The sequence below is a fragment of the Phocoena sinus genome, chromosome 13 (genome assembly GCF_008692025.1).
Source record: "Phocoena sinus isolate mPhoSin1 chromosome 13, mPhoSin1.pri, whole genome shotgun sequence".
In the NCBI taxonomy this organism is placed as follows: domain Eukaryota; kingdom Metazoa; phylum Chordata; class Mammalia; order Artiodactyla; family Phocoenidae; genus Phocoena; species Phocoena sinus.
This window is the reverse complement of record NC_045775.1, coordinates 2,027,117-2,053,447: the sequence shown is the minus strand read 5'-3', so window position 1 is coordinate 2,053,447 and position 26,331 is coordinate 2,027,117. Positions and strand designations below refer to the sequence as shown.

At 53.4% G+C, this 26,331-nt stretch overlaps 1 protein-coding gene across 1 annotated transcript in view; it reads right to left on the bottom strand.

The window, feature by feature from the left end:
- The window catches only part of TRAPPC12 (trafficking protein particle complex 12), an 81,201-nt gene that overhangs the window by 11,200 nt on the left and 43,670 nt on the right, over positions 1 to 26,331 (bottom strand). The window contains exons 7-10 of the mRNA XM_032652050.1: positions 25,102 to 25,240; positions 12,895 to 13,007; positions 5,006 to 5,078; positions 2,872 to 2,945 (exon numbers count right to left, since the gene is read on the bottom strand). Coding sequence (XP_032507941.1) covers positions 2,872 to 2,945; positions 5,006 to 5,078; positions 12,895 to 13,007; positions 25,102 to 25,240 — 399 coding nt within the window. The remainder of the gene's footprint in view (positions 1 to 2,871; positions 2,946 to 5,005; positions 5,079 to 12,894; positions 13,008 to 25,101; positions 25,241 to 26,331) is intronic.

Below are 26,331 nucleotides of genomic sequence, written 5' to 3'. Positions count from 1 at the left end.
CAACAGCCCCGAGCTCAGACGGCAGGGTCACCGTCCCGCCTGCTGGTGGGCACTGTCCCGGGCTGGTGTGAACAGCTCCCTGCGTCTCCCGGGTCAGCAAACAGCAGGCCGCGCGGCAGTGTTCTCCTCACTGAGTCTTCGTGAAACCCCACGAGGTACTTTTCTTTCTTTAGTCGTCTACGTTTTCAATCTCATGAAAACTGGGACAGGCGTTACTAGTTCGCTAACTGGGATGTTATGAAGACAGACAGACAACAAGAAACGTTCCAGTTTAGCAGGGAAAAAAAAATGGAAAGACTCTCCAGTCTGGCAGCTTCAAGAGCAGCTCTTCACAACGAACTGGACTTGCTGGTGCAGGTGGCGAGCCGGCAGCACCTGCCTGTCCCCCTCGGCTCCTGGCACCGCTGCCCGCGCCCTGCCCAGCGGGAGCGCGCGGGTGAGGGTGTACCGAGAGCCTGCTCCGGGGCGGCAGTGGCCCCCGGCGCCTGGGGCCCGAGGGACGCTGAGGCCCGGCTTGGGGTCCGGCGCTGCTGAGCCCTGGACTTCTGCGGGGAGACGGGGGCACCTCGGAGCATCTGAGAATCACCCACCGTGCTGAACGTCTACGCCTCGCTCCAGGTTTAGGGCGAACGAAAGGCCACCTCGCCGTTCGTGTCCGGCAGCGCCCAGGTGTCACCGGGTCAGGCCAGTGCACACGCCCCGATCCCGGCCCGCGTCTCCGGGTGGCTCTGTGGCCGGCGTCGCCGCCTGACACCTCCACGGCTCGGCGCTCCGGCCTGCTACGGAGAGGTATGCGGCCGCCGTCCCGCCGGAGCGGCGCTCCTGGGAGAGCACGGCTGGGCGGACACAGCCGTGGGGACCCCGTGCGGAGGCTTTCAGACGAGGCGCCGGGCCCGGGCGGCGGCCCCGGGTGGCTGCAGCCTCGGGCCCGGGCCCTGGCGGTTCCAAGGAGCCCGGCCTCCGGTAAACCAGAGCGGAGCGCGGCCAGAGCTTGTCAGCGGACGACCATTTAACGAAATCGTTTATTTACCGGAGGAAACGAGGAGATGCGGCCCCGGCTGAACGGTGCGCTTGAGGTCGGGCGGGCGCGGCCCGCTCGCAGGGACCGACCGCTCTAGCTCCGTCCTCCCCCTCTTCTTTCAGCAGCTGCACCGCGTGGCGGGGCACGGAGGCGGGCGGCGCGGCGCCCTGAGTCTCCCAGATGCGCTGGGGTGCCCAGGCTGCGACGGTGTTTCAGGCACACGTTCGGGCTGAAGCGTGTGGACAGACTGCTCATCGTTAAGAAGGTGAATCAGCGTTCACGTCGCCGTAGCAGAAATGTTATTCAGAATAAGAAGCGGCTGCTGAAGTAACCCAGCGTCGCCCATAGGCGAACGGAAGGGACGCGACGCGCCGGTGAGGCCGACGCTGCTGTAATTCCGGGCTCGCTCACTAGGTGGCGAAAGGATGCGCACGCGTGCTGGCGCCTCAGCCGCAAAGTTTTTCATTCCTTTTTTTAACTCGTGGAAATGAAAGCATAATCTAAAATCTCAAATTAAACTGCACTTGTGGTAAAAGTAGTTTTGAAGCACAGTGATCTGTTCTGTACTGAGTCCCGACAACGTAGGTACAAGACTTAGTCTGGCGCCTGGTGGTATCATCACTCCAGCAGTAGGCAAAGGGTATTCTTATCCCACAATTTTCTATTAATGTGCCTTAAAAATGCACATACGAAGCCACCAGTGGAACAGGAGACCCTCCTGAGGTGTCCCAGCCCGTGACCAAGGAGACACCGATCGGCCCGTGACTTTACGATGTGTCCTTTGTTTCTGCGCGTGAGCCGGCGAGCTCCGCGGAAGGAAGGCGGCAGTGGCCCTGGGCGGCTCCCTCCACCCGCGGGAGGGACGGGGCGCCGTGTCAGGGGTCAGGGTGGCAGGAAGGGAGGAGCTGAGAGAACCAGAGCGCCTTAACCCCAAGGCGCTGTCCAAGGGGGGCTGCAAGTGCATCCCTACGGGCCTTCGTTTCAGGGGAGGTCCCCGGGGCTCGGGGGTGGGAGGGGCACGCGAGGCAGTCTGCACCCCAGGGTCACAGCGACGCGCGGAAGGCAGGGCCCTGGGGCAGGAGCCGAGTGCACACCCAGCGTGGCCTTCTGCACGGGACCCACAGCTGGCCCGGGACGCGGTCCCCTCGCGGGGCTGCCCTGTCAGGGTTAGACACCAGCTCCCGGAGCCCGCTTCTCCCCTCGGCCATTTGCCTGCTCTGCTCTGCTAAAACCAAGCTCAGGAGTGACCCTGGGCTGGCCCGTGGGAGGGCCACGATCTGGCCTCTTAATGGCCCAGATGTTAATGGAGCTGCTCTGGGTGTCTGCGGCTCACTGATTTGGGCAGCAGCCTCCAGCCCCTGCCGCTGGGCCCTGCCAGGGAGGCACGGATGGACGAACAAAGGAGCGACGCCCTCGGTTCAGCCTCCTCTTCCCCCAGCCGCCTCCCCGGGGGCTGGCAGTGGGGGGGGGGGCGGGGCTAAGGAGCAGATCTCCCGGGGAAGCCTGTCCCCAGATGCCATGGCCATTGAGCGCAAGTCAGGTCAGGACGAGGGACACCACCTTCTCTAATGGGGGGAACAGAGGCCAACTCTGGGACTGAATCCAGAGAAAAACAGGAGGGAGAGAGAATTGAGAGCATGAGGAGGATTTCAATTAAATCATCTCGACCCCTGTTCGAACAATTAAACTTGGCAGTGTAAATTCTACATTCTATTGACATTTCTTTCAGTAGAAATTAAAGCACATTTATCCCGAGTGTCTCACTGGCCTCTCTGCTCGATAACCGCCCCCGCATGCACACCACCTCGAGGTCCCAGCGGTCCCCCCGCCCCGCCCTGAGAACATCATACCTTCATGAGCAGCAGACAGTTGGCCATGGAGCACGTCACCCGTCCCAGGCGGGACCGCCACAGCTGCACGGAGGCTGCAAGAGCGGAGTACGGTGAGTGCATGGGGAGCGGGTCCTGCCGCCGGCCCGACCCAGACAGATGGACGCCCCGCCCCCGTCACCCGGCTAGGCCACCGCTCCCTGTGCTGCTCAGCCCACACCTTGGGCTGTGCTCTTGGCGACCTGCTCAGCCTCGGGGAGGACAGGTCCCATGAGCCGACCAGGGCCATGTCCCCAGGTCGGCACGTCCAAAAGATGGGAGAAGCCGGCCAAGACGACAGCCCTCGCCCCGCAGCGGGGCCACTCCTGGTGTGACCTGGATGGGCTGAAGGCCTCCTGGATGCAGGGCTGGTGGACGGTCACACCCCAGTGTCAGCAGCTGCGCCCTGGTAACAGCGGCCTGCCTGCCCAAGGCCTAGGTGTTGTGACCTTCTAAGTGGAAGCAACAATTCCTAACCCATCTGCCTCAGCAGGCTCTGAGGGCAGGGGGAGCGGAGCGGATGCGGGGCGGGGAGGCTGGAGAGGCCGGTGCTTGGTCAGATGTTGAATCTGCCATCCAGCTCAGGCCCAGGGAGAAGCACGTCCCAGACACATGTGAATGGTGACCACTGGGCAAGCTTGCCTTAGCTTAAGCTGACCTTCCTCCCGCTGCCGGGACCAAGGGTCAATTTTGGGATAACAGTCTCCTAGAAATGACGCTTATTCCTGGAGTGCTTGAGAAAAGGACAGAAAACTTAATTGTCAGAATTAAGAACGTAACTCACTTTGCCTTTCAGCAATTAAATATACATTAGCTGCTTACATTCCCCTTATGACATCATTTTTGTGAAAAGAAAAATTCTGAATATCTTTCCTTAACCAATGTAAAATGTGGATTCTCAGTGAACTGAGTTTGATTTTGATTCTCTTTGAGGACTTTCTAGTGCTTTCTTCCCCTCTTTGCTTATAAATCTGTTGACCTGCTGTGAGTTGTCAGGTTTCCGGGCACTGCTTCCTGAGCTCCAACGACTACCTGCTCTTTGCCACCAAAACACGGACCCCCCGTGGGGTGACATGGCCAGAGTGGGAAAGATGCTGAGGGCGGGATGTCCCAGGGCACGGAGATGCCCACGTCATACCCCTGTTATCTACCGGCACTTAAATCACTGAGAAGGACGCACGAACATCGCACCTACAGACCTGGTCTCCTGGGATTTCTCAAAGAAAGGGATCTGTGTTTAAAGCACAAACGCAGCCAGAGCTGTTGGTCCTCGAGGATGGATATCTCCTGCCTGGGATGCTTCCCCCTTTCCCACAGTCACGAGCGCGTCTGGAGTGCATGGCGCCCGGGGCCCCGCCGTGCCCGAGGCATGGACACAGGTCTCTGCCCCGGGGGGTTCTCCTCTCAGGCCACCTCTCCTGCTTCTGGCACATCTGTCTCCTCACAGCGTGGCTTCAGAGGAAGCCCACCCCTTGCCCACATCATCCGTGCTCGCCCGTGGTCACCGAAAGCCGCTCCAAGTCAGGCGCAGAGCAGGGGACCACCGAGCCCCTGGAGACCACATAAGCCCACAGCTCATGTGCAGAGGTGCCAGCCTCTCAGGGAGGTGCCATCTGAGCTGGGTTTTGAAGCATGATTAGAAGTTCTTCTCGCTAATGTTCTCAAGAAATCGCAGCCAGGATAATCTTTTCAAAACGCAGTTCGGCCCCTGCCTGCCCAGCACTCACATAACGACCCATTTCCACGGCCTAGCCCCCGAGGCTCCACACGCAGGGCCCCGTCTTCCTTTCCTCTCCAGCTCTGCCCGGGCCTCAGGCTCCCCACGGGCGGACGGGCCAGGCACCCACCTTGCTGTGGACGCTCACGTCGATTTCTGGGGTTATTTGCTGTAGGCGGGTCTCGGCCTGATGGGGCTCCCCGAGAGCGGGGTTCGTGCCTTATGCCAGCACCAACCACGGTGCCTGGCTTGGTCCAAGAAAGGACTGAGGAGATGAATGCATAAGAGGATGAGTGCATTACGGAGTGAGAAGGAAAAGAATGAGACAGAGAAACCTCTGGGGCCGAGCCCTCTGACGATGCCGGCTGACTGTCTAAGGAAGGCGAGTCTGGCACTGACCTTGTCTGTTCTCCGGGGCCATGCTGTTCATGCCGCCATCCTCGGCCAGGCCCTGCTCCAAGTTCGTCAGGATCTGCGGGAAATGGATGGAAGAACAACAGAAATGAATTTGCTTCTAGACGTTGTCACAATATACTCCAGGAGAAGCAGATTTCTCTGTATGGAAACCCATTTGTCAAGGAGCGTTTCGCAGGGACACGTTTTAAGCTTCGCTGCTCACGGGGCACGGAGATGACGGCAAACGGGGAGCTGCTCTCTGACTGGTGGGGGGTTTGGGATTATGACGCTCGTAAAGCATCAGAGAGCCCCGACGTGGGGCAGATATTCTCGTCTGTCAGGAAAGCATCAGGCATGTTCCACAAGAGCATGTTTACTAACTTCTGTGAAAACGTCAGTCTCGCTCCTCTAGGGCACCTGAGATGTGCAGCCTTTTTAAATGGATCACATAAATTCTGAGCATCTGTCACTTTACATAGTTTTTACTGTTCGGCGAATAACCTTGAGTTGCTTCCTCTGTGATTTGGTTTCCCTGAAAGGAAAGAAGTTGCTACCACGGTGATCTGAGCAGAGCCTAAGTTCTTTTGGAGGGCAGGGTGAGGAGAAAAAACGTGTTAATAGTAAAGGCTGTTTGCGGGGAAGGAAAAGAAAGACGTGCTAAGTGAAAACGGGGGTCTCATGCTTCCTTGACAGCCGACTTCAGGCCACGTGCTTTGGGGAGACACCCCCTCGTGTAGTGGGCCACCCTGCAAGGCAGCACTGCCCCAAACGGCCCACCCTCAAGAGGCGAAGTTCACGACCAGTGAAGCAGCTGCTCCGGGCTTTCACTGGCCTCGTCCCATCCACACAGAGACAGGCCAGCTGGGCCTCCTCTGCTGCCAAGGGTCAGCGCTTCACAAAAGGTGGACGACAGTTCGCTGTGAACATGAAGGCCTGTCCTACCGTGACCACTCAGGACACACCCAGGCTTCAAAACTGTAACCTCAAAGATGAGGTCAAATGACATTTTTCAGCTAATCGGTCTTCTGATAAATAATCATAAAAACAGACACTGACCAGGAAAGAAGGTCTCGAAGGTACCATTGAGGAGGGACAGGAACAAAGAGAAGGACTAAGAGGTTCTGAAGAAGAAACGCAGGAGGCCTGGCTCTTCCCAGCCCCGGGGGCCACGCACAGTGCAGAGGGCCCGAGGCCTGGCCCCGACTCACGGGCTGACGGATGGGACGCGGGGGGAGGGGCAGGCCTGACAGCAAAACCAACCACAACAAAAGAGCATGAGAGAATCATCGGAAGCACAGACTCCAGGAGGGCGGGGTCGGGGAGTGGTCCTGGCCCCCTGCAGGGCACCTCCACACATCTGGGCAACCCACCTGGGGGGGGCCACAGTTACCTCCAGCCTGAGCTAAATCGCAGGAGAACAGTGTCTGGGGGAGAGAGTTCCCACCCGTATGACTTCACACAGTCACAGTAACAGCACGCTGATCTACCGAAAGTCGTTTCCGTAAAGTGTAGAAACGCTCCCACCCAAAGCCTGAGCTACTCGGATGGCAAACGTGGCCGCATGCCCCTCCTGTCCCTCCTGTCCAGGTGCAGGTCGGACGCCCGTGAGCAGTTCTGGGTCTGCTTCCCAGAACGACCAAGACGGGCCGCGCCCACGGCACCCATTCTGGAAGATGCTCCGGAAACTGGAGTGTGGGGTGGCGGGTCGGCAGCAGCTGGGCTCCGGGCAAGCCTTGTACTTCCGAAAGTAACTACAATACTGAAATGACAGTGGTTTTGAGTGTGTGAAGATGCTGCTTGGACATGAATAGGAAGCAGCCAGGAGGAAATGTGGGCCTGGGAGACGGTTCTGGACCCGCTGTTCTTTCAGCAGGTGGGTGTGACCAGAGCTGAGAGGCTGCATCGACACCCCCCGCCCCACCCGCGGGTCCTGGGCTGTCCTGGATTGGTTCTGCGACGGGCAGTGTCACTCCAGCAATGCAGACGCCGTCAACACTCTGGACAGCAGCGGAGGGAGGACAAAGGACTCAGAAGGCCCGGGCTCGGCTGTTTTGTCCAAGGAGAAAACTATACGCCTTGCACGAATATCCCAGCTGCCTGACTCCATATGTAACCAAGACCACTTGATCTCAGGGCTTCCCTGGTGGCGCAGTGGATAAGAATCCACCTGCCAGTGCAGGCGACACGGGTTCGAGCCCTGGTCCAGGAAGATCCCACATGCCGCGGAGCAACTAAGCCCGTGCGCCACAACTACTGAGCCTGAACTCTAGAGCCCATGAGCCGCAGCTACTGAGCCCAAGTGCCGCAACTACTGAAGCCTGTGTACCTACAGCTCATGCTCCGCAACGAGAAGCCACCGCAACGAGAAGCCCACGCCCCACAACAAAGAGTAGCCCCCGCTCGCCGCAACTGGTGAACGCCCGCACACAGCAACGAAGACCCAATGCAGCCATAAATAGATAGATAGATAGATAGATAAATAAATAAAGGACCACTTGATCTCAAACAGGCAATGTGTCACCTACTCATATTTAAAGGGACCAAACCCATGCCCTGACTTCTCTGCAGTTACCCTGGGTTTGGAAGATCACTTACAAACATTTTTGGGTTCGTGGGCCCTGGTGCATATGCATGACCTTGGACTCCGGTATTTTAAACTCCAGGTTCTGAGTCACATGCGGGGCACAGCCCAAACCCTGCCCTTCTGATGGGCTCCAGGCAACACCAGTATGGGTGGTCTGGGGACCTCGGTTTGTGGGAAAGCTCTCAGGGAAGGAGCCCTGGTCCTGTCCTTTGTCAGCCTGTCACAGGCTGTGGGTGGGGAACGTCTAGCGACCGGGTTTATGCACAAAGCGTCCAGTCTTTGGACCCCTGGGGGCCGGCCCTAACTCAAGGACCCAAGGACTCACTAATTACCTGCGGTGTTCAGACTGAGGTGAGAGCAGGTCTCCCTAGAGGGGCTTAGATTTCTCTGGAAAGTTCTGGGACCTTCTCAGCCCTTCCAGTCTCCTAGGGGACCTTCTGGAAAAAAGGCTTTTCAAGGTGAAAAGAGGCTTCTCGGAGTTGCTCCAAGCCACTGCAGGAATATTAAACACTCCCATGGACCACGCACTGTGCCAGGTCGTTGGTCATCTAACCCACACAGCAGCCTGGAGGTGGCTGGTGACACCACTCCTCCCCAGGCTTCCACAGGCTGGTCACCCCACCAGGAAGAGTCAGGGTCACACCTGGAAACACCCGTCCACCTGACTCCAAAGCCCCTCCAACCACGGCCTGTGGGCTTCCCCCGGCAGGGCATCACACCGTGAAGCAATGCTCTCTCTTTCCATGCAGGTCAGAGAGGGAGAACCTTCGATGCCAAGGTAAACAATGCCAGGATGGAGACTCCAGACCTCTCTGTTCCACCGAGGGCTGCCTGCTGCTGGGCTATCATGCAGGTGTCGGGCGGGACCGCCTGCCAACTCGAGTGACCTTACGGCACACTGTGGGTCACCTCTGGCACAGCAAATTTCACATGGGGCTGGGGCTGCTGAGGGGTGTGGTCGACATTCCCAAGTCTTTGTTCTGGGATCAGCAACGATGCAAATTTCCACCGTGAGCCGAGTCAGGATACAAATCGTGCAAACCCTGATGATGGGGACGCTCCCGTCACCTCCTCCTTCTGGGCCCTCTGAGCACACCCGGGCCCAGGAGCGTGAGTGTCGATGGCAAAGGGCAGAGATGTGGCCTCGACCAGGGATTAGGAGCCATCACCTCCCCTTCTCCACCACCTCCCCTCACTTGCCAGCCACTCCCATCTTAACTGATGAAGCCACCAGTCAATTTGTTCTCTGCTGGAGCGGGCAGGACAGAGGGGCGTGGGGACCATGGGCGTCTGGTGAAGCCGGGCAGCGGCGGGCGCGCTCACACCGGATGGCCCGCCCAGCTGGGTGCTTCCCAGAGCGGCTGGCAGGGGGAGGGCGGACAATGTCTGTTCTCTCTTCTGTTCTTAACTTCGTTTACGAGTACAACAGTATAACCGAGCAGGTCCATCTGTTGGAATTCCTTTTTAGTAAAGATATGAACCCTTCCTAGAAACGCCCCTCTCACCTCTGCCTCATTAAGATGTCCAACCAAGAACAGAGCAAACCGACGCCCCTTCCTGAGGGGCTCCTTCGGCACTGAGGGTCTCTGAAGGGGCACTTCCTTACCTGGTGCCCTGAGCCGGGCTAAGCTGGGGCGGGCGGAGGCTGCAGAAATCGAATTGTAGGGCAGGGCAGCACCTAACTTAAACCCACGTGGCATGTCCCCATCAGCGGAGACCCGAACCCCACGCTGATCTGGCATCATGACGCAAACGGGCTTAGAAACGTGTTCCCTGGCTCTTTGCCGACGGGACCCAGAGGTGCAGTGGCCCGCAGAGAAGCCGAGGGGCAGGGATGGTGAGCAGAGGTACCGCTGCTGTGGCGTGACAGGGATAGCTCTCCTAAGCCATGGGGCGTGCTTATTTTAAATCAAGGTATATTTTGTTCTTCATCGATACCAGTACATCTGAACCAAACATTTACTACTTCACCACGTGGTTCTTACTTGTCACCTTCTATTTCAAAGACAGCAGAGAAAACCCTGGACCGTTTCGTAAAGGTCATGAGTAATGTTCTGCTAAAACTGGGCCGCACCTGAAAAATCGAGACAGTGCTCTCATCAGGTTGAATACACAGGCTCTAACCATTCTCCAGTGAATCTTCCGTATAAGGAAAAGCTCAGCTTCTTCTGAGCAAACGATGCCGGGGATTCCATAACTGGTGTTATGTCCCTCTCTGCTCTGCTTACCTGGACCCTCAGCGCCAACCTGTGTGTGGCATAAACCTTGTACATTACCGACCGTACTGCTGTCTGAATTTTATCTTCCCTTTGCCCCGTAGTCCTCATTTAATTTTTTTTCAGTAGAAAAATATTCTACTTATAAAACTAACACGTACATTGTTAAGACCTGGACAGAGAATAAAAATGACCATTAATCCCATTACCCACACCTCTAACGTACTGGAGTGTTCTTTCAGGGCATATTACTTCCTTCACAGAGGCCGTCCTGTAATTGTAATTTTGCAGGCTGGCTTGGACAGCGGAGGTCACATTCTAAACACTTCCCACGTGACGGCTGTGGAGACGAGACACCCATCTGGAGCCCATGTCGTGTCCCCACACCCCAGCCCGGCGCCCTGGGACACCCGGCTCTGTGCCCTGCTGCTCTGGTCGGGGCGGCACAGACTGGAAGCAGCGGGAGACCTCTATCCCAGTGTGTCCCTTTGCAGGGGGGACGCTGGCTGCCCGGGCCGAGGGCCACCGGGTGGCAGGTGTCTGCTTCTCACCCACCCTGGCTGTCCCGGGCCCGCCCGCATCTCACTCTAGCTGCCACCCCGGGTCGTCCCCTTTCACTTGGGAAACCCGCGCTGGGGCTGAACCTGTGAACACCTGACGTGTGCTAGAGAGGCAGCGACCAACAGCGGGCTCCGAGCACATGTGCACACACACCTGCACCCGCGACAAGCGTGTGCGCTTCCCAAGCACCGAGCAGGGCCTCGGCGGGCTTTCTCACTAAGGACGGAAACCTTCGTGCCCTCTTCTTTACCCCCTTCCCAGGCGCGGCTTCCACGCCCACCCCTGAACTCCAGAGCAACGAGAGACGCCACACGCGCAACGAAACCGACGGGCACAGAGCGCTTCGGGGGTGTGGACCACGCCCCTGCTTTCCTTCCGGAAATGACGCCCTGGTTTCGCTGCCGGCGCGGAGTGACGCCCTCGATCGCCGTCAAGGCGCTGGCCGGTCGGCGGCTCCAGAGGGTAGCCCTGGCGCGGCCTCCTGCCCGCCCCAGCCCCCGTGACGACTCCAGGGCGGCCCGGGTGGGCCCTGCTCGACGCCGCAGCTGCGCCCCAGCAGGCAGTTGCGTCTGGGAGGCCTGGTGGGCGCTGGCTGAGCCTGGGCCCCCTGGGTCTGGGGCGGGCAGGAGGCCAGGCCCGGCGAGCAGGCTGGGGAGGGGAAGCCGAGGCGGCGTGCCGGGTGCGAGCACCACCCTGGGAGAGACTATTTCCCAGACTGACTCATCTCCTTCCTTGCTGGACTCGCCCCCCGCCCCCAGCGAGGAGCCCAGCGCCCCCTGACCCACTGACAGCAGCTCTTGGCAGAGGAAGCGCAGCTGCGCACAAGGCCGAAGCCGCGTTCCAAGGCTTCCGGGCACACGCTGCACGTGCGGGGAAAAGGGCTGCAGCCGGAGCCACAGAGGGTGCAAGGCGTGGGCGGCGGCCGGTTCACAGCCGGCGACCTGCTCTCGTTCAGGGACCTCAGCTGCACTTAACCCTCGGAGGCTCCGTCTCCTTGTCTGTACATCAGGCATGGCACTGCCTTGTACAGCCGTTGTGAGCACTTACGGAGCTTCAGTATAAAGCACGGAGCACAGCACCCATCGTGTAGGAGGGAGCACTGAGCACAGCCCCGTGGCCACCGCAGCCATCAGCGCCACCCCCGTGTCCGACCTCCGAGCCCGTGGCGTCAAGGGCAGCACCACGTGGCAGCAGGCGTGGCAGGCGGGCGCCCAGAGACGCATGGAGAGGGTGGAGCCCACCGGGGAGGCCTTGGGGGACAGCCTTTGGGTTACAGCCTTAGAATTCATATGCACGTCCCCTGTGTCACACGGAGGTGAGTGAAAAGCAGTAAAAACAATCATCTGTGTGTGATTTAGAACATCACTGATTTAGTACCAATTACAAGTTTTGTTTTCCTATTTCTGGAAATAACCATTTTAACCATGTTTTAAGAGTCAAGAGTGTTAGACTCTAAAAAATAGTGATGACACAATTTCCCCCATCAACGGATCAAATTATAAGAGAGCAAAGTTTTTCTTTTTACCTTTTAAGCTATAAAAGCCAGAAACCAATGCAAAGCTTAAGAGTGTCAGGTGGCCTGCTGTGGCGTCCACTCTGCGAGGGCGGAAGCCCTGCCACTTCCCTGCCCGGAACACAGAGGATCCCCCAGGAGGCTCTGGGAACGTCCACCATAGAGCAGCTGGGGACTGAAGCAGGAACTCAACAAGTACAAATAACCTCGTTTAAAAACCTGTCACATGCTGCCGCTCCTAACTGCTTGCTGTTACAGCTTTGGAAGCCCTTCCACAGACGACACTGTAGCTAAGCTACACAGCAAGGCTGCCAGGCGGGTAGGAAAGGCAGGCTCACTTCCAGTCTGAAGACGGAGGCTCTCGGGGGCGCGGCTGCCCGCTGCCTGGAGATGGGGAGACTCTGAACCCCACATCTCTCCTTCCCATCACTCAGTGCAGTAAATCTCATCTTCTGTTGATACACCTTGATGCCTTCCACGTAACTGTTACTTTACAACCCAGAATAACTCGGGAAGCACTTCTGAACCTTATCTGCCTTTGGAGTCAGTATTACGAATGACACTTGTCATGATACACTATAATTTGCTTTGATTCTGGAACATTTTAAACCATTATCTCTTTAAATCCTGCTCTGATGCCTCCGTTTGACATGAAGCAGGTGCACGTAGCCTTCTGCAGGATGCGTGAGTGGTCGGGCAGCCTGGCATGTGTTCACGTGTGTGATTTCTACACAAGAGGAAACTCTCCTGCTTTTCATTTACTAATAATACCGGGAAGAAAGATTTCAGGCTTCAAGCTTTGCCGAAAACCACCCACCGCCCCCCCCGGAATAATTCAGCAAGAACAGTGAATTGCATGGTCACAAGGAACCGGGTCAGCCTGCCTTTCAGGAGGGGGAAGCAGAGTGGTGGGAAGGGTACAGCGTGGTGTGATGTGCTTCTCTGAGGGCGGGAAAGTCTGGGTGAGCCCTCCATCAGGAGGGGAGGCGTCAGCGGCCCAACTTGGAGCGATGGTTACCTTGCTGCAGACGGCCTTCACCCTGTGCAGCCGGTCCAGCGACTCCTGGGGGTTCCCCAGGTACTGCTGAAGCTCCGCGTGTAGGATCCGCATCGAGAAGGGGACCATGGAGCCTAGAACCAAAGTCAAAGCAGAGTGAGTCTGTTTGCCGTAACTGAGCACAACTAAGCACCCTCTCAGGGTAAGCACCCATGCAGCAGGGAATCTGCAGATGTTCTAGCAGAAGGGATGACGGAATCCCTTATATCTTGGTAAAGTATGCGATGATGCCAATTATAAAACGTGTCTTGGTTTTCTCTGTACAGCTGTATGTTCTAGACAATGACCAAAGGAGAAAGCTGGCTGTCACTGCTTTTCCAGAGTTATGCCACAATCGTGTAGAAATTATCACAAAATGAGTAGAATGGTACAGACCACCGCCTGCTCCAGTAAAAAAAACAGAACACTCATGGATTCTCTGTACTCCTTTGGGATGTCGAGCTCCTGCAGAAGGCTGCATAGGTCAGGTTACCGGGAAGGGAAATGAGAGAGGGTGCGCCTCGGGCCCAGGTCCTGAGGACGGAGCGTCAGCCTGACTCCGGGACACGTGTGTGTGTGTGTGTGTATGTGTGTGTGTGTGTGTGTGTGTGTGTGTGTGTGTGTGTGTGTGTCTCTGGAGTGAAAGTTCTACCTCAGAGCTGTCCCAGCGGAAGGAAGGCATGGCAGCTGGCCTTGAAGACTCCACTGCCCAGGGCTGCCCCGGAGGGAGGGAATTCTGGGCAGTGCCACCTCCATCAGCGTGCTGGGGGCATGAGAGCAGTGATCCGAAAAGGACTGCAGTTGAAATGAGCTTTTACACAGTGTCTGAATGTGGCTGTGTTCTCTCAGGGTGAGGGAATCTTTCTGTTAGTGTCCCGTTCCCCTCTGACATGACTTGGATATGTATCTGTATCAGTATATATCGTAATTTAGTAAGTATATAAGTATATAAATGCCATCAAATAATCAAACAGCCTGTGCCGATTATGAACGACTTAAAGGATGTGACAAAGCCAGCACAGGGCACTCTCACAGATCCAGAAGGGACCTCTCAGTACTTAGATCTGGACTACACTTTATTATTTTATTGTTTGGCTGCGTTGGGTCCTCGTTGCTGCGCGTGCACTTTCTCTAGTTGTGGTGAGTGGGGGCTACTCTTCGTTGCGATGTGTGGGCTTCTCATCGTGGTGGCTTCTTGTTGCGGAGCATGGGCTCTAGGCATGCGGGCTTCAGTAGGTGCAGCACACAGGGCTCAGAAGTTGCGGCGTGTGAGCTCTAGGGCATGCGGGCTTCAGTATTTGTGGCTCACGGGCTCTAGAGCACAGGCTCAGTAGTTGTGGCGCAGGGGCTTAGTTGCTCCGCGGCATGTGGGATCTTCCCGGACCAGGGATCGAACCCGTGTCCCCTGCATTGGCAGGTGGATTCTTAACCACTGCGCCACCAGGGAACTCCCTGGACTACACTTTAAAGATGGTTAGAAGCAAGCTGTCTGACAGCTCCAAGCTGCTCAGCCTCTCTGTGCCTCAGTCCGTCCATCGTCCATCCAGCAACCATCAGCGAGGGTCTACCATGTGCCACACTGAGGTGGCTTCATGTTTGTGCTTCTTATCTTGAAAAATTGTATGATGCTCTATGGTCTTCAGTAAGGATAGGAAGAAGAAAGGTCAAAAGGACAAACAAAACTAAGGAATACTATGGAAAATAGTTTCTATTGTGATTGTGAGCCTAGAGAAAAGAAAGATGACAATTATTCAATTTAAATGTTTGAATTTTTTTTTTTGATGACACTAAATAATTGCCACGTCTGAAGAAGACGGATGACTGAGTTGACATCATGGCATCAGTCATTTCAGCTTCCTAGAAAGAACCATTTCTTGACCGTTGGCATCACTAAAATGGGATTGCGCTAACATGGTAAGTCACACATAAGTTGTGTCTGTCATCCCTATACGTCAAACAGAGAACAGGCAATAGTCGTTCCCACGTGGTTTAGAATTTACCTGCAGGGAGAGAATCTCTAGAACACTTTAAGCTTTATAAGATAAATGCAGAAACAAAACGTCTGTGAAGTTCCCAAGCCCAATTTATAAATGAGCTGAATATATGACAAGATGGTCGGGAGTTACTTGCTCTTTGCCCTGGAAACTGCCCATGGACCTGGGGAAGTTTTTGCATTTAAAAGAACATATGAAAATATTTCAAACTAGATGAAAATGAAAATACTATTTATCAAAATTCGTGGGATGCAGCAAAAGCAGTGCTAAGAGGGAATTTTACGGTGTTAAGTGCATACATTTAAAAGACCTAAAATTAATCATCTAAGCTTCTACTGTAGGATACGAGATAAAACAAGCAATATAAAAGCAGAAGAAAAGAAAGAAAAGTTAGAGCAGAAAGCAATGACATTGGAAACAGGAAATCAAGAGAGAAAATCATCAAAATCCAAATCTAGTTCTTTGACAAAAATCAATAAAATTTATAAAACTCTAGCCAGGCTAACCAAGAAAGAAGAGAGAAGACATGAATTACTAATATCAGAAATGAAAAAGGGGTCATTATTACTGATCACATGGATATTAAAAGGAAAATAAAGGAACATTATGAACAAATCTATGTCAACAAATTTTATAACCTAGATGAAATGGACCAGTTCCTTGAAAGATACAACCTACTTACTAAAACTCATACAAGGAGAAATAGATAATCTAAATAGGAATATCTACTTAAGAAATGAAATCGATAAATAGTAACCTTCCAAAACTAGAAGGCACCAGGCCCAGGCCCAGATGGTTTCACTGGTGAATTCTGCACAACATTTAAGGAAGAAGTGGTACCAATTCTCTACAGCCTCTTCCAGAAAACAGAAGTGGAGGGGACGCTCCCTGATTTATTCTATGAGGCCAGCATTATAGAAAAATCAGGAAAAAATCAGTATTATAAGAAAGGAAAACTATAGATGAACATGGCTAATGAACACAGATACAAAAATCCTCAACAAAACCAGCAAGTCAAATCCAGCTAGATCAAATCCAACAAAAAATCAGCAAATCAAAACTAACAGTGTATAAAGGAAATCATCCACCATGACCAACTGGGATTTATTCCAGGTATGCAAGGTTGGTTCAACATTCAGAAATGAATTAACATAACCCATCACATCAAACAAGCTAAACAAGAAAAATCACACAATAAATCAAGAGAAGCAGAAAAAGCATTTGACAAAATACACCACCCGTTCACGATTAAAACTCTCAGCAACCTAAGAATAGAGGAAAACGTCCTCAATTTGATAAAGAACATCTATAAACACCTACAGCTAAAAACATCTATAAACACCTACGGTGAGCAGCTAGGTGCCTCCCCCTAAGGTCCTGAATCGTGCCGAGATGTCCCTCCCCTTTGTACCACTCCTACTGAACATGCTGCTGGAAGTCCTAACTAATGCAGACAGAACAAAGACCCTTTGGAAGACCAGAAGAACGTGCCTGCAGTTCTGTCTTCTCTGGGCCCTCACACCGTCTTCTCTCCAGGCACCGTCTTCTATGGAGTAACAGACATCCCTGTCCCAAACTGTCGAGCTTTCCACCAGAGCCTGTTGGTGCTGGACCGGACTCCCGCAGCTCTGGGAGGTGGACGCAGGCAGACGCCGGCGACAGGTGACACTCCACGTGCCTCCCTGTGACTCACATCTGGAGTTGGGACTCTATCCAGACAGCCGAGAGCAGGAAGAGAAGAGCCAGCACCGATCCTCCTTAACCACGTCACCCTTGCCCGTGGCTTTCCTGGGAGTGTCCGGGAGAAAGCCAGGGCTAAAGTGGGAAGCAGTTTCCCCCTCTTCTCTCTTGGTACCACTGGGAAGGTCTCATACTGCTTAAAAATCTCATAGAGCAGAAATCGAGAGGGAAGCACACACACAGCCTCACGACACATCAGAAAGAGAAATGCCCCTCTCTAGAAAAATATACTGTTCATACAGCCAAAACAAGAAAAGCAGCTGGAGAAACGCTATTAATCCCAGCTTGAACAGGTTAACAGCCACTCAGTGGGTTTCAGGTGCCAATGCAGGCACAGGCGCTGGATGTACGCTGGTCACGAAGGGGATGTGACCACTGTTCCCAAGCAAACCCCACAACCTCGCCAGTAAAACACAACAGAAACTGTTTCAACGTAACTCAGGCCTTTTCTGCTTTTGTTTGTTTGTTTGTTTTAAAGAACTGCAAATAAAAGTACCTTTAAACTGATTCTCTCAGTCTAGCAAACCCAGCCTTGCTCTGTGTGAAGAGTCACTGGGAATCAGTGAAGCCCTTCATGCTAGAAGAATCCAGCAACATGAAATACGCAACAGCTCCACACCAGCCAGAAGCCTGTCTCCCCTGCATGGAGAGCACGGCTTGAAAAAGAGGGCAAGTCAGAATCTGGAGGAAACGTATTTCCCAGTGGATCTGTTTTTCTGGAAAGTTCCCACATATAGTCATGACCTGCCAAAATCTAGGTCGCTATAAATACGGTAGAAGTGCTCTCATTAATCATTTAGAAAACATTAAATGAAAACACTGCTACACAATTCATGTTATCGAGTCCCCTGCAGTACTGCAGACCCACTCGGCAGCCACAGAATCAGAGCGGGATGCACCAGACATCACGCAGGCCCCGTGCTGGGCAGTGAACTTGAAAGAAAAAGCAAAAGGAGGAATGTCAGCTTGACTCCAGCGGGGCACACAGGCACGGGACTTCCCTGGCGTGGAGACGGTCTGGCCCTCCTGCCACCCACTCGCCTGTGTGCTGGGCGGGTGGCGTCCTCTCTCCACTTTCCTGGCCACCTGCCCAGCCGGACAGGGGACTGGGACATGGCCAGGCTGCTGGGAGGCCCGAGCGTGCTGACGCGATGGTGCCTGGTGGACGCCCAGCAGAGTGCAGACTCCGTGGACCCTCTGCCCACGGTCGGCAGGCTCAGCTCTCCCCCTTGGGGCCTGGCAGTTCCTCTCGCTGTCAAGGCAAGCAGGACCCGGTGCCTGACTGCTGCTCTGCACTTGCTTCCCTGGACCCGGCGCCCAGCCCCGTCCTTCCCCGACCCCTGCGACCCGGCGGCACGCGAGGAGTAGAGCCCCTGCTTCCTCTGCTCTGCCATGAGGACACAGGTCGGGGGACGCCCGTGCCTGGCAGAGAGCACAGAGTCCCTCACCTGCCACAAAACAACCCTCAACGAGACACTTCCAACTTCAAGGCTGCATCTGAAAACAAAACACCAGCCTGAGTGAGTCCTAGACAACTTATTAGTAAAGGGGTAATTCGGTGCTGCCCCAGAGCCCTGAGGCAGGAAGGGGAATTCAGGATGGTCCACACTGCCTCTGCATGAGCCTGAAACGCGGAGTCTGATGCCGGTGGCGCTGGGAACGCACGTGTCTCCCACGTTTCTCGCGTGAGACGGGTTACAGGAGGCTTCACTTGGGTGTCCTGACGATAGAGGTGGCGCCCCGAACTGCACATTTTCGTCTCTCTTAACCATCTGTTCCAGTAAAGACTGGACATGCCAGAGTTCACTAGGAGAGTGAGCAACGTGAAGAGCTGTAGGATTTGCTAACCAGCCTTCTCAGACCGCGGAAAATAGGCTTCAGTGATAAACTCGGAAGAGTTCTGGCACAGAGGAAAGTAAACTGGAAATCTAACCTGAGCCGCAGATGTTAACTCTGAGACATGAGTTAATTTTCTCATGGAAAACAAAGTAAGACATCTGAAATGTGCTGAACAATTCTGAACCACCATGTACGGTTATGTGCTGATAAAAAGTTTCTGAATTTAGTCTGAGAACTAGAAATGTGAGTTGCATGATTCTGGAGGGAGGGCAGAGAAGGACCGAAGACCCAGTGACAGCTCACCTTTGCTGACCCAGGCGGGGAGGGAGCTGATGGGAGCCAGAGGGTCAGTCAGAGTGCACGTCTCATCAGCTTTAGTCTGACTCGGTAACTCACAAGGGTTAAGTTCCGAAATGAGACTTCACATGAAATCATTATAGCTCTATTAACTTCAACTAAACACACAGATTTGAATTTAGTATCAGAAGAGGCACTGCTATCTGTGCGTTTCTTAAACAATCAAAATGTTTTTCATTTCTAACAGAGGGATCTGTGGCTTCCCAGTTTTCCTCCAGGTGCACAGAAAGCTGGAGTGGACTGTCCTACGCAGAGGTGCACTTTGACAGCCCGAAGCTCACTTCCAACATTATGCTTTCTTTCGAACAGGAGACAGAATTCCAACAAAAGACAGGAAAGATGGTGCTGGGATGGGAAACCTTAGTGTCCTACAAGAGGCTGAAAAGAACTCCATCAGGAATGGGTATGTTAACATCAGGAATGGACATTTCATCTGTTTTGAAGATAAAATTTCAATGAATATGCGTAACTTAAAGAGTGAACCCAAATGTAATGTTAATAATAATGTATCAACGCTGGTTATCGGTTGTAACAAAGGCACCAGACCAAAGCAAGACGTTCATAAGAAAACACAGTAAATGATCTCGTAATATTATCCACGGATATAATCCCTCTAAACAGTTCTCAAGAATACAGACCCAATAGGAGGAGAAGCCATCTGTGTTAGTGTAACGATTACAATATCGAAATAATCTGATTCAAAGCAAATTAAAGGGAGGGGCTGTTATAAACACATGAGGTTAAAGGGAGGGGCCGTTATAAACACACGAGGTTAAAGGGAGGGGCCGTTATAAACACTCGAGGAATGGCTCTCAAAAGGGAGACAATGTGAGGGGTTTTGAAAAGGTGCTTTAAAGCCTTAACAGGAACAGTAATTCTGAACTTGTCAACATTAAAGACAAACAAAACCCAAAACACTTATTTGGGAAAAGGCTGGCATCCGCGACCCTCTTGTTTTCTCCCCGGGAGCTGAGGTGGGAGCAGGTTTCCAGGGAGGGGTGGATGCTCCGCGGGCTGTGTAGGGTGGTACAGGGGTGTCTGTCTTCAGGGCCAAAGACGATGTGGGCAGGGAGCGTGGGGGACCCTTGCTAAGCTGACAAAAAGGTTACGTTGGTATTGTTTAGGGTTAGAAACAATATCTCCCAGAATGGGAGAAGATATTTGCAAGATTCATAACAAATAAAGGATTAAATACCTAAAATATGTAAAGAACTACAACAAATCAATAACAAAAAATAACCCAATGGAAATGTGGGCAAAGATTATGAAGGAGTGGGTCCCCTCAGAGGAAACTGCAACAGCCAGTAACACACAAAAGCCAGTTAACCCTAGAAGATGTAACGAGAGGTAGAATTTCAGACCCACCAGATAGAAGTCTTATTGATAAGACTTATTCACAGGTGGGGAAACAAAAACTTGAATACACTGGTTTTGGGGATCTAAATTAGTATAACTACTTTGGAAAGTAATTTGACCATTTCTTGTAAGATTGGAAATACAACCACCACACAGCCTGGCACTGACACTTTTAATTTATAGAGAAATGCAGGAACACGTGGCCAAAGAGAAACACGCACCACAATGCATCGTTCAGTAGGGTCTGACACTGGAAAGATCCTACTTGCTCACCTTATGGATACGTGTGGATACAAATAATGTTACGTGGGAAAAAGAGGCAAAATGAAGAAAGATACGCTCCTCGTGTACATTTCAAAAGCCTGCGGTTCTCTCTGTATTGTGTGTGTGTGTATGTGTGTGTATGCAGTGGAAATGTCAAAACATGACATGGAAACACAAATTCACGCTAAGCTGCTTTAGGAGGGGATGGAAATGGGGAGCTTTAAAGGCTGAATCAATAATACTTGAGCTTATTACAAAAAAAGTCTGAAGTAAATATGAAAAACGTTAATATTTGTTAACTATCTGAGTGCTTAATAAAACTCTTTTTTGACATTTAAAAAAATTTAATTTTTGTTGAGTAAAGAGTGGATTCAACCAGGAGGCATCCCAACATAGGACTTCTCAAAAAGGACAGAATTGGATGGGTAAGAGTTCACAGGACGTGAGTGACAGAAAAATCAAGCATCTCCACCTGCGGGAACCATTCAAGCAGCCCAGTGACATCTGGTTCCACAAAACTGTGTGTGAGGACCCTGCTGGAAGCACAATCAGAGTTCTAGACAGGGGCCTGCCATCCCTCAAGCAGCGGGACGCCGACAGGAAAGACAACCTTGCCCGGCAGAGGGGACAGGTTCTCACGGTGCCGCTGAGGCTCCGGGCTCAGGCCACTGTTTTGATATCATCTACTGGCACGACCGGCGCTGAAGCTCTGGGTTTCCCGAGCTGTGTGACAGTTACAGGTGGAGAAGCTCGGTGGCCGGGTGTCACCCTAGTGTATCACATCTGAGTGTGTCCTGCTGGGGTGTGGGGACCACACGTCAAGGAGGAGATGCGAGCTGTCTGTTCACAGCCCCCCGCCAGGGCTTCTAAACCCCACACCTGAGAATGAGCTCTGCTCACCACGCGGTGGGCAGTCTGAGGTGCTTGATGCGAGCAGCTTCTGGCCCAGCCCCTCGGGCCTGGAATTACAGGGATGCACATACAGCAAAGAGGGGAGCAGCAACCGACGGAGAGCGCGAAGAGGGAGGACACAGGTGAGGGACGAGCAAGGAGAGTTCAAGGAAGGGGGCTTCTCCAGCCTCCGGTGGTCTGTTCAACAACCACTGCCGTCATTCTTTCTTGTGAACAAGAGTGAGAATTCCAAACAACTGATTAAAAGGCGGCCTGAGTGTGTGAAAACACACACTCCCTGAAAGTAACTCCATGAAAACTGCTAGAGGGCTTCCCTGGTGGCACAGTGGTTGGGAGTCCACGTGCTGATGCAGGGGACACGGGTTCGTGCCCCGGTCCGGGAGGATCCCACAATGCCGCGGAGCGGCTGGGCCCGTGAGCCATGGCCGCTGAGCCTGCGCGTCCGGAGCCTGTGCTCCGCGACGGGAGAGGCCACAGCAGTGAGAGACCCGCGTACTGCAAAAACCAAACAAACAAAAAACTGCTAGAAATGCTAGAGGATTTATAAGACCACAATACTCTTCCTTTCTTAGATGAAAATTAAAAAAGAAAATTTCATGATTTTTACTTATGACTCACTATGACTTGTTATGAATATTCTGAATGGGTAAAAATTATGCCCAATATTTAAATAAAATATATCAAAGCTCATTCATAATGTTATTTATTTGTTTATATCATTATAGCTTCCTTTTAAAAGCACATTTTAATGACCGGCTTTGCTTATATACTGGAAGCTAAAATGAAATGAATGAATCAAAGTCTCACATTTAGGCTTGTTGCACCACAAAATGAGAAGAAAAATGAGTAAACATTCAGCATGTCATCATGGATGAATGTTCACACGCTTTAGCTCAGATACACGTAGGATTTCTGTCTATCCCATGATCTAACTGAGCTGCTCAGTGACGCGGGCCACCAGCTCCTCTTTATCCCCATCCCAGTGCAATGTAATTCCAGGCAGAATCAGAAGCCTGCGTGCACTGTGCACATCCTCAGGACGAGATGTTCTAAGAGCTGAGGGGAAGGATGACAGAGTTCTACACCTGGACCCGAGGACCCGATTCCTCATTTTACAGGAAACTCGGCGTCGCCTCCGTGAACCTCTGTCCGTGAGGAGAACCGGCAGGGCCGCAGTGGCCACGGGACAGGGTACCTGTAGTTTAGAGCCACTGGGCGATGGCCTGCGCGCTCAGAGTTCTGAGCTTTTGTCAGCAGCAGACAAAACACCTGTCGGCATCAGCTGCCAATCCCCGGACGCAGCGGAGGGTCCCGCGCTCTGCCGTGAGCGTGACCAGGCCCGGGGGTGTCGGGGAGGCCGTGGGCAGGCCGGCACGGGAGCCATCAGGCCACAGTCAGGCACGGTGGGAAGAAACATTTTTTTCCTATGCTGAAGGGAAACATAGCTGCTCCTAACCAGAAGCGTGGGAACAGCCGTCTCTTGATTATCAAGGCTGCCAGGTAGAATTTATTGAACAGAAATGTCCCCACACTTCCCCACGTAACATGCCTTTAACCTTTCCATCGAACACCTTTCCACTATTAAGAAGTGGCAACAGAGACACATCCTCATTTGGGGTAGAAGCCTGCTCATCACCTTCTGCGGAAGGGATGGACCACAAATGGCTAGGAAGTGTCGGTGAGAAAGGAACGCAGGACCTCCCACGCTGGGGGTGTAGCCCCCGGACAACCAGGGGATGCTGGGCCTCTCCAGACGAGCACGGGAGGACGTGGACCCCTGCTACGATGCCAGGCGCACGGATGAGCCTTACGGAGCGAGAGGACGGATACAGCCCTGCTCCCCAGTGCTGGGGACTTCCTGGCACAAGTGTGGGAGGGTGACCTTCCGAGAGAGGAGGCGGACGTGTCTGCCTGCCCTGTGCAGACACCACGGGGCCCCAGAGCAGGAAGCGTGGGCGGGAGAGCAAGGCCGGGGGGCCTCCCACCCACTTCTAACCTGTGGAGCCACCACTGCTGCTGGGGCCACACCCTGAACGCTTGCTCACCAGGGCTCCTGGCTTTGGGCCCTTCTCGCCTGGTCCTCCGGAGACTAGCTGGACCCGACAGGCCACTGGCTGGTAAGAAGTTTCACAAATTTGGGGCGGGAGCCCTGCCACCCCCTTCCTGACTCCGAGCAGTATAGCACGGCTAGTTCACTTCCACTCAGTCGAGCCAACCTCATTGAGACAACCAGTCTGATTTCTGCCCTGTGGTAGGTTTTAAAACCTACCTTTTCCCCCCCTTTTCTACAAGGGGTGAGTTCCTTTAGTCAAAAAGAAGAAAAAGAATTTTTACACTAGTGAGGCTAAAAGTCTAACAGTACCTCATGCTGGAAATCCTCCTTCAAGCCTGGGAAAACTCAGGGCAATACAGACCAACTCCCGTTACGTGAAAAGTGAAGATGATGAAGGATAAAGCACCGAGGACTAAGAGAGCCTAACCCCCCAACCTTCCCTGTGTCCCCCAAAGAAACAGGATCTGAGATTTAAGGAAAAACAACACAAAAAGCAGTTGAGAAACATGTTTTCACTTCTAGTCTTCTTGGTTCATCATTTACCTACCAAGTTAAGGAAGATGTTGATTTTTGATTTCTTGAAACTTCTACAAAAATTACCACCTTTATAATTAACTGGGCCTTTGTAGTCTCTTGTTCTGTTTTTATATTTTCTTCCCCAATCAGGCTCTGCATTTCCTGGCAACCAGGACCTTTCTTTGTCGCTCCACTGCTGCATCCAACAGACGATGACCAGCCAATCTTACAAAAGATGGCAGTGATCTACGGTTTGTCACTCGTGAATCAAGAACAGATGAGAAAAACAGCCAGTGCAGTGATTACTACGTGCGGCCACTTCTAAGCAACTTACACATGCAACCTCATTCACTCTTCATGACTCTCCAGGAAGAAGCACGATTACCACCCCTGTTGTACCGATAAGGACACCAGGGCAGAGATGCCGAATCACTGGCCCACGGTCGCACACGAGTAAGAGGAGGGGCCCGGATTTAACAGGGAGTGTGGCTCCAGAGCCCGGGCTTTTAGTACCCATGCTCATGTTGCCTCTCAGAGGTCCTTCCAAATTGCTTTACATTTAATACAAACATTTGATGGGTTTCAAACATATTTACAAGGTTCTCCACCAAGAGATGTTCGTTCTACCTCAAGGCTACTCCAGAAGGCTCTTTGTAACCGGCCCTCTCCCTTCCCCAAGTCTTATTTCTGGCCACCTTCCGACAATGACCCCATGCTGCAGCCCAGTGTCTCCAAAGGATGGTCCTGACCCATTGGTGGGCTGCAACCAGACTTTTAAATAAATTAAATAAATCAGAATGGAAATTAGGAGAAAATGGCACAGAATCAGTATTGCTGCATGACTGTCTGTCTCTGTTTCATTTCTGTGTGTACGTTTGCACTAGGTCACGATACAAGATTATTTTTTACTCCGGAGCACAGTCTGAATGTCACCACCTAATCCTCATACCGGATCTTAGTGCCATGGCACATCAGGTGCCCGAGAATGGGCAGACGGATGCGTCAGTGGGTCTGTCCAGCTCAGTGTGTTCAGGAGCGAGTGAGGTCACCCTGTAGGTCAAGGCCCACTGCGGGCCGCTCGTCTGATGACCAGGACTGGATATAAGTGCAGGCAAAGCATAGCACATGCAAAAGCACTGACATTCACCCCAGCCTTACCCCTACGCCCAGGGTACACGTGCGGGTAGTACTCGTAATAGAGATCTGGCTGATCCAGGTTTCCGAAGGGCTCAAACTCCATCTCGGCATTCTGGAAAAGGCCCAGCTTCACCAGCAGTGCCAGCCTCACAAACCAAAGCTAAAAACCAAAACATAATTGAAATAATCGGTTATCTGTGTGTCGCAGGGTCAGAGACTCCTATTCCCTTTTAATTTGATATTAGAGCTCGATTTCAAATACATTAAAACAAGAGCTAAACTAACTTTCTTTCTTGGCACGTTTGCATAATTACAGGTTTATAAAAACGGATTTGAAAAGGGACACCCCCTCCCGGAAAGAGAGCAGAATCCAGGGGCTGGGGTGGAGGAGGAGGGAGGCCGTGAGCGCAGGGGGAGCGGGCAGCGGAGCTGTGTCGGGGGAGCAGCGAAGGGCGTGGCATCTCGGGGGGAGGGGCATGGGGGGAAGCAGCCGGTTCCCGTGGCCAGAACACACGGCACCTTCCGGAAACCAGCGGAGGCCACGTGAGAGGGCAGGGCTGGGGCCTCGGAAGTGACCCAAGACAACCTCGTTCCACCATGGAGAGAAACGAGGTGTAAAAGCAGTGGCCGCGTGGCAAGGGCCGGACTGAAAAGCCGGGCACCGCTCCGAGCGAGCGAGCGAAGGCCACCCTGCTCCGGTCCACTGTGCGTGCACGGCGCCTGTAACCTGGGGGCGGCGGGCGGGGCTCGCAGCTGCAGAGCAGGAAGGTGGCGGCAGTCTGTGGGACGACCGTCGAGAGGGAGCGGGGGTCGGCTCACGCGGGAAGCGGAGCCGTGTCCGGGGAGGCCACCCCTGGCCGTGCGGACGGGCTTCAGAGATGAGGAAGGAAAACCTGCCCCGCTTGGGCCAGAGGCCGGGGGACACAGCGCGTGTAACGTGGCCGTGCGCTCCTGACCGCGCCCCGCCTGGCAGACGGAGAAACAGGAGCACAGCCCAGACCGCTGCGCCCGTAGGCCTCCAGGGTCCCTCCTCTCACCAGCTCTTCGCGGACTTGGAGAATCTGGAGGCTGGCTCGATTTGCCGGGGGGGGGGTTCCCACAGAATTTCGAATAAAAGTTAGCAAACGCCCCGTGGAGAGGCGGGAATTTAAGGACTTCTGTGCTGCACCTTCTCGTCAGAGGAGCTTCCCGTAGTTCAGAACTCTCCTTTCCGCGCTCCTCCCTCCTCCTTAAGAATTTAAAGCCCTTCCA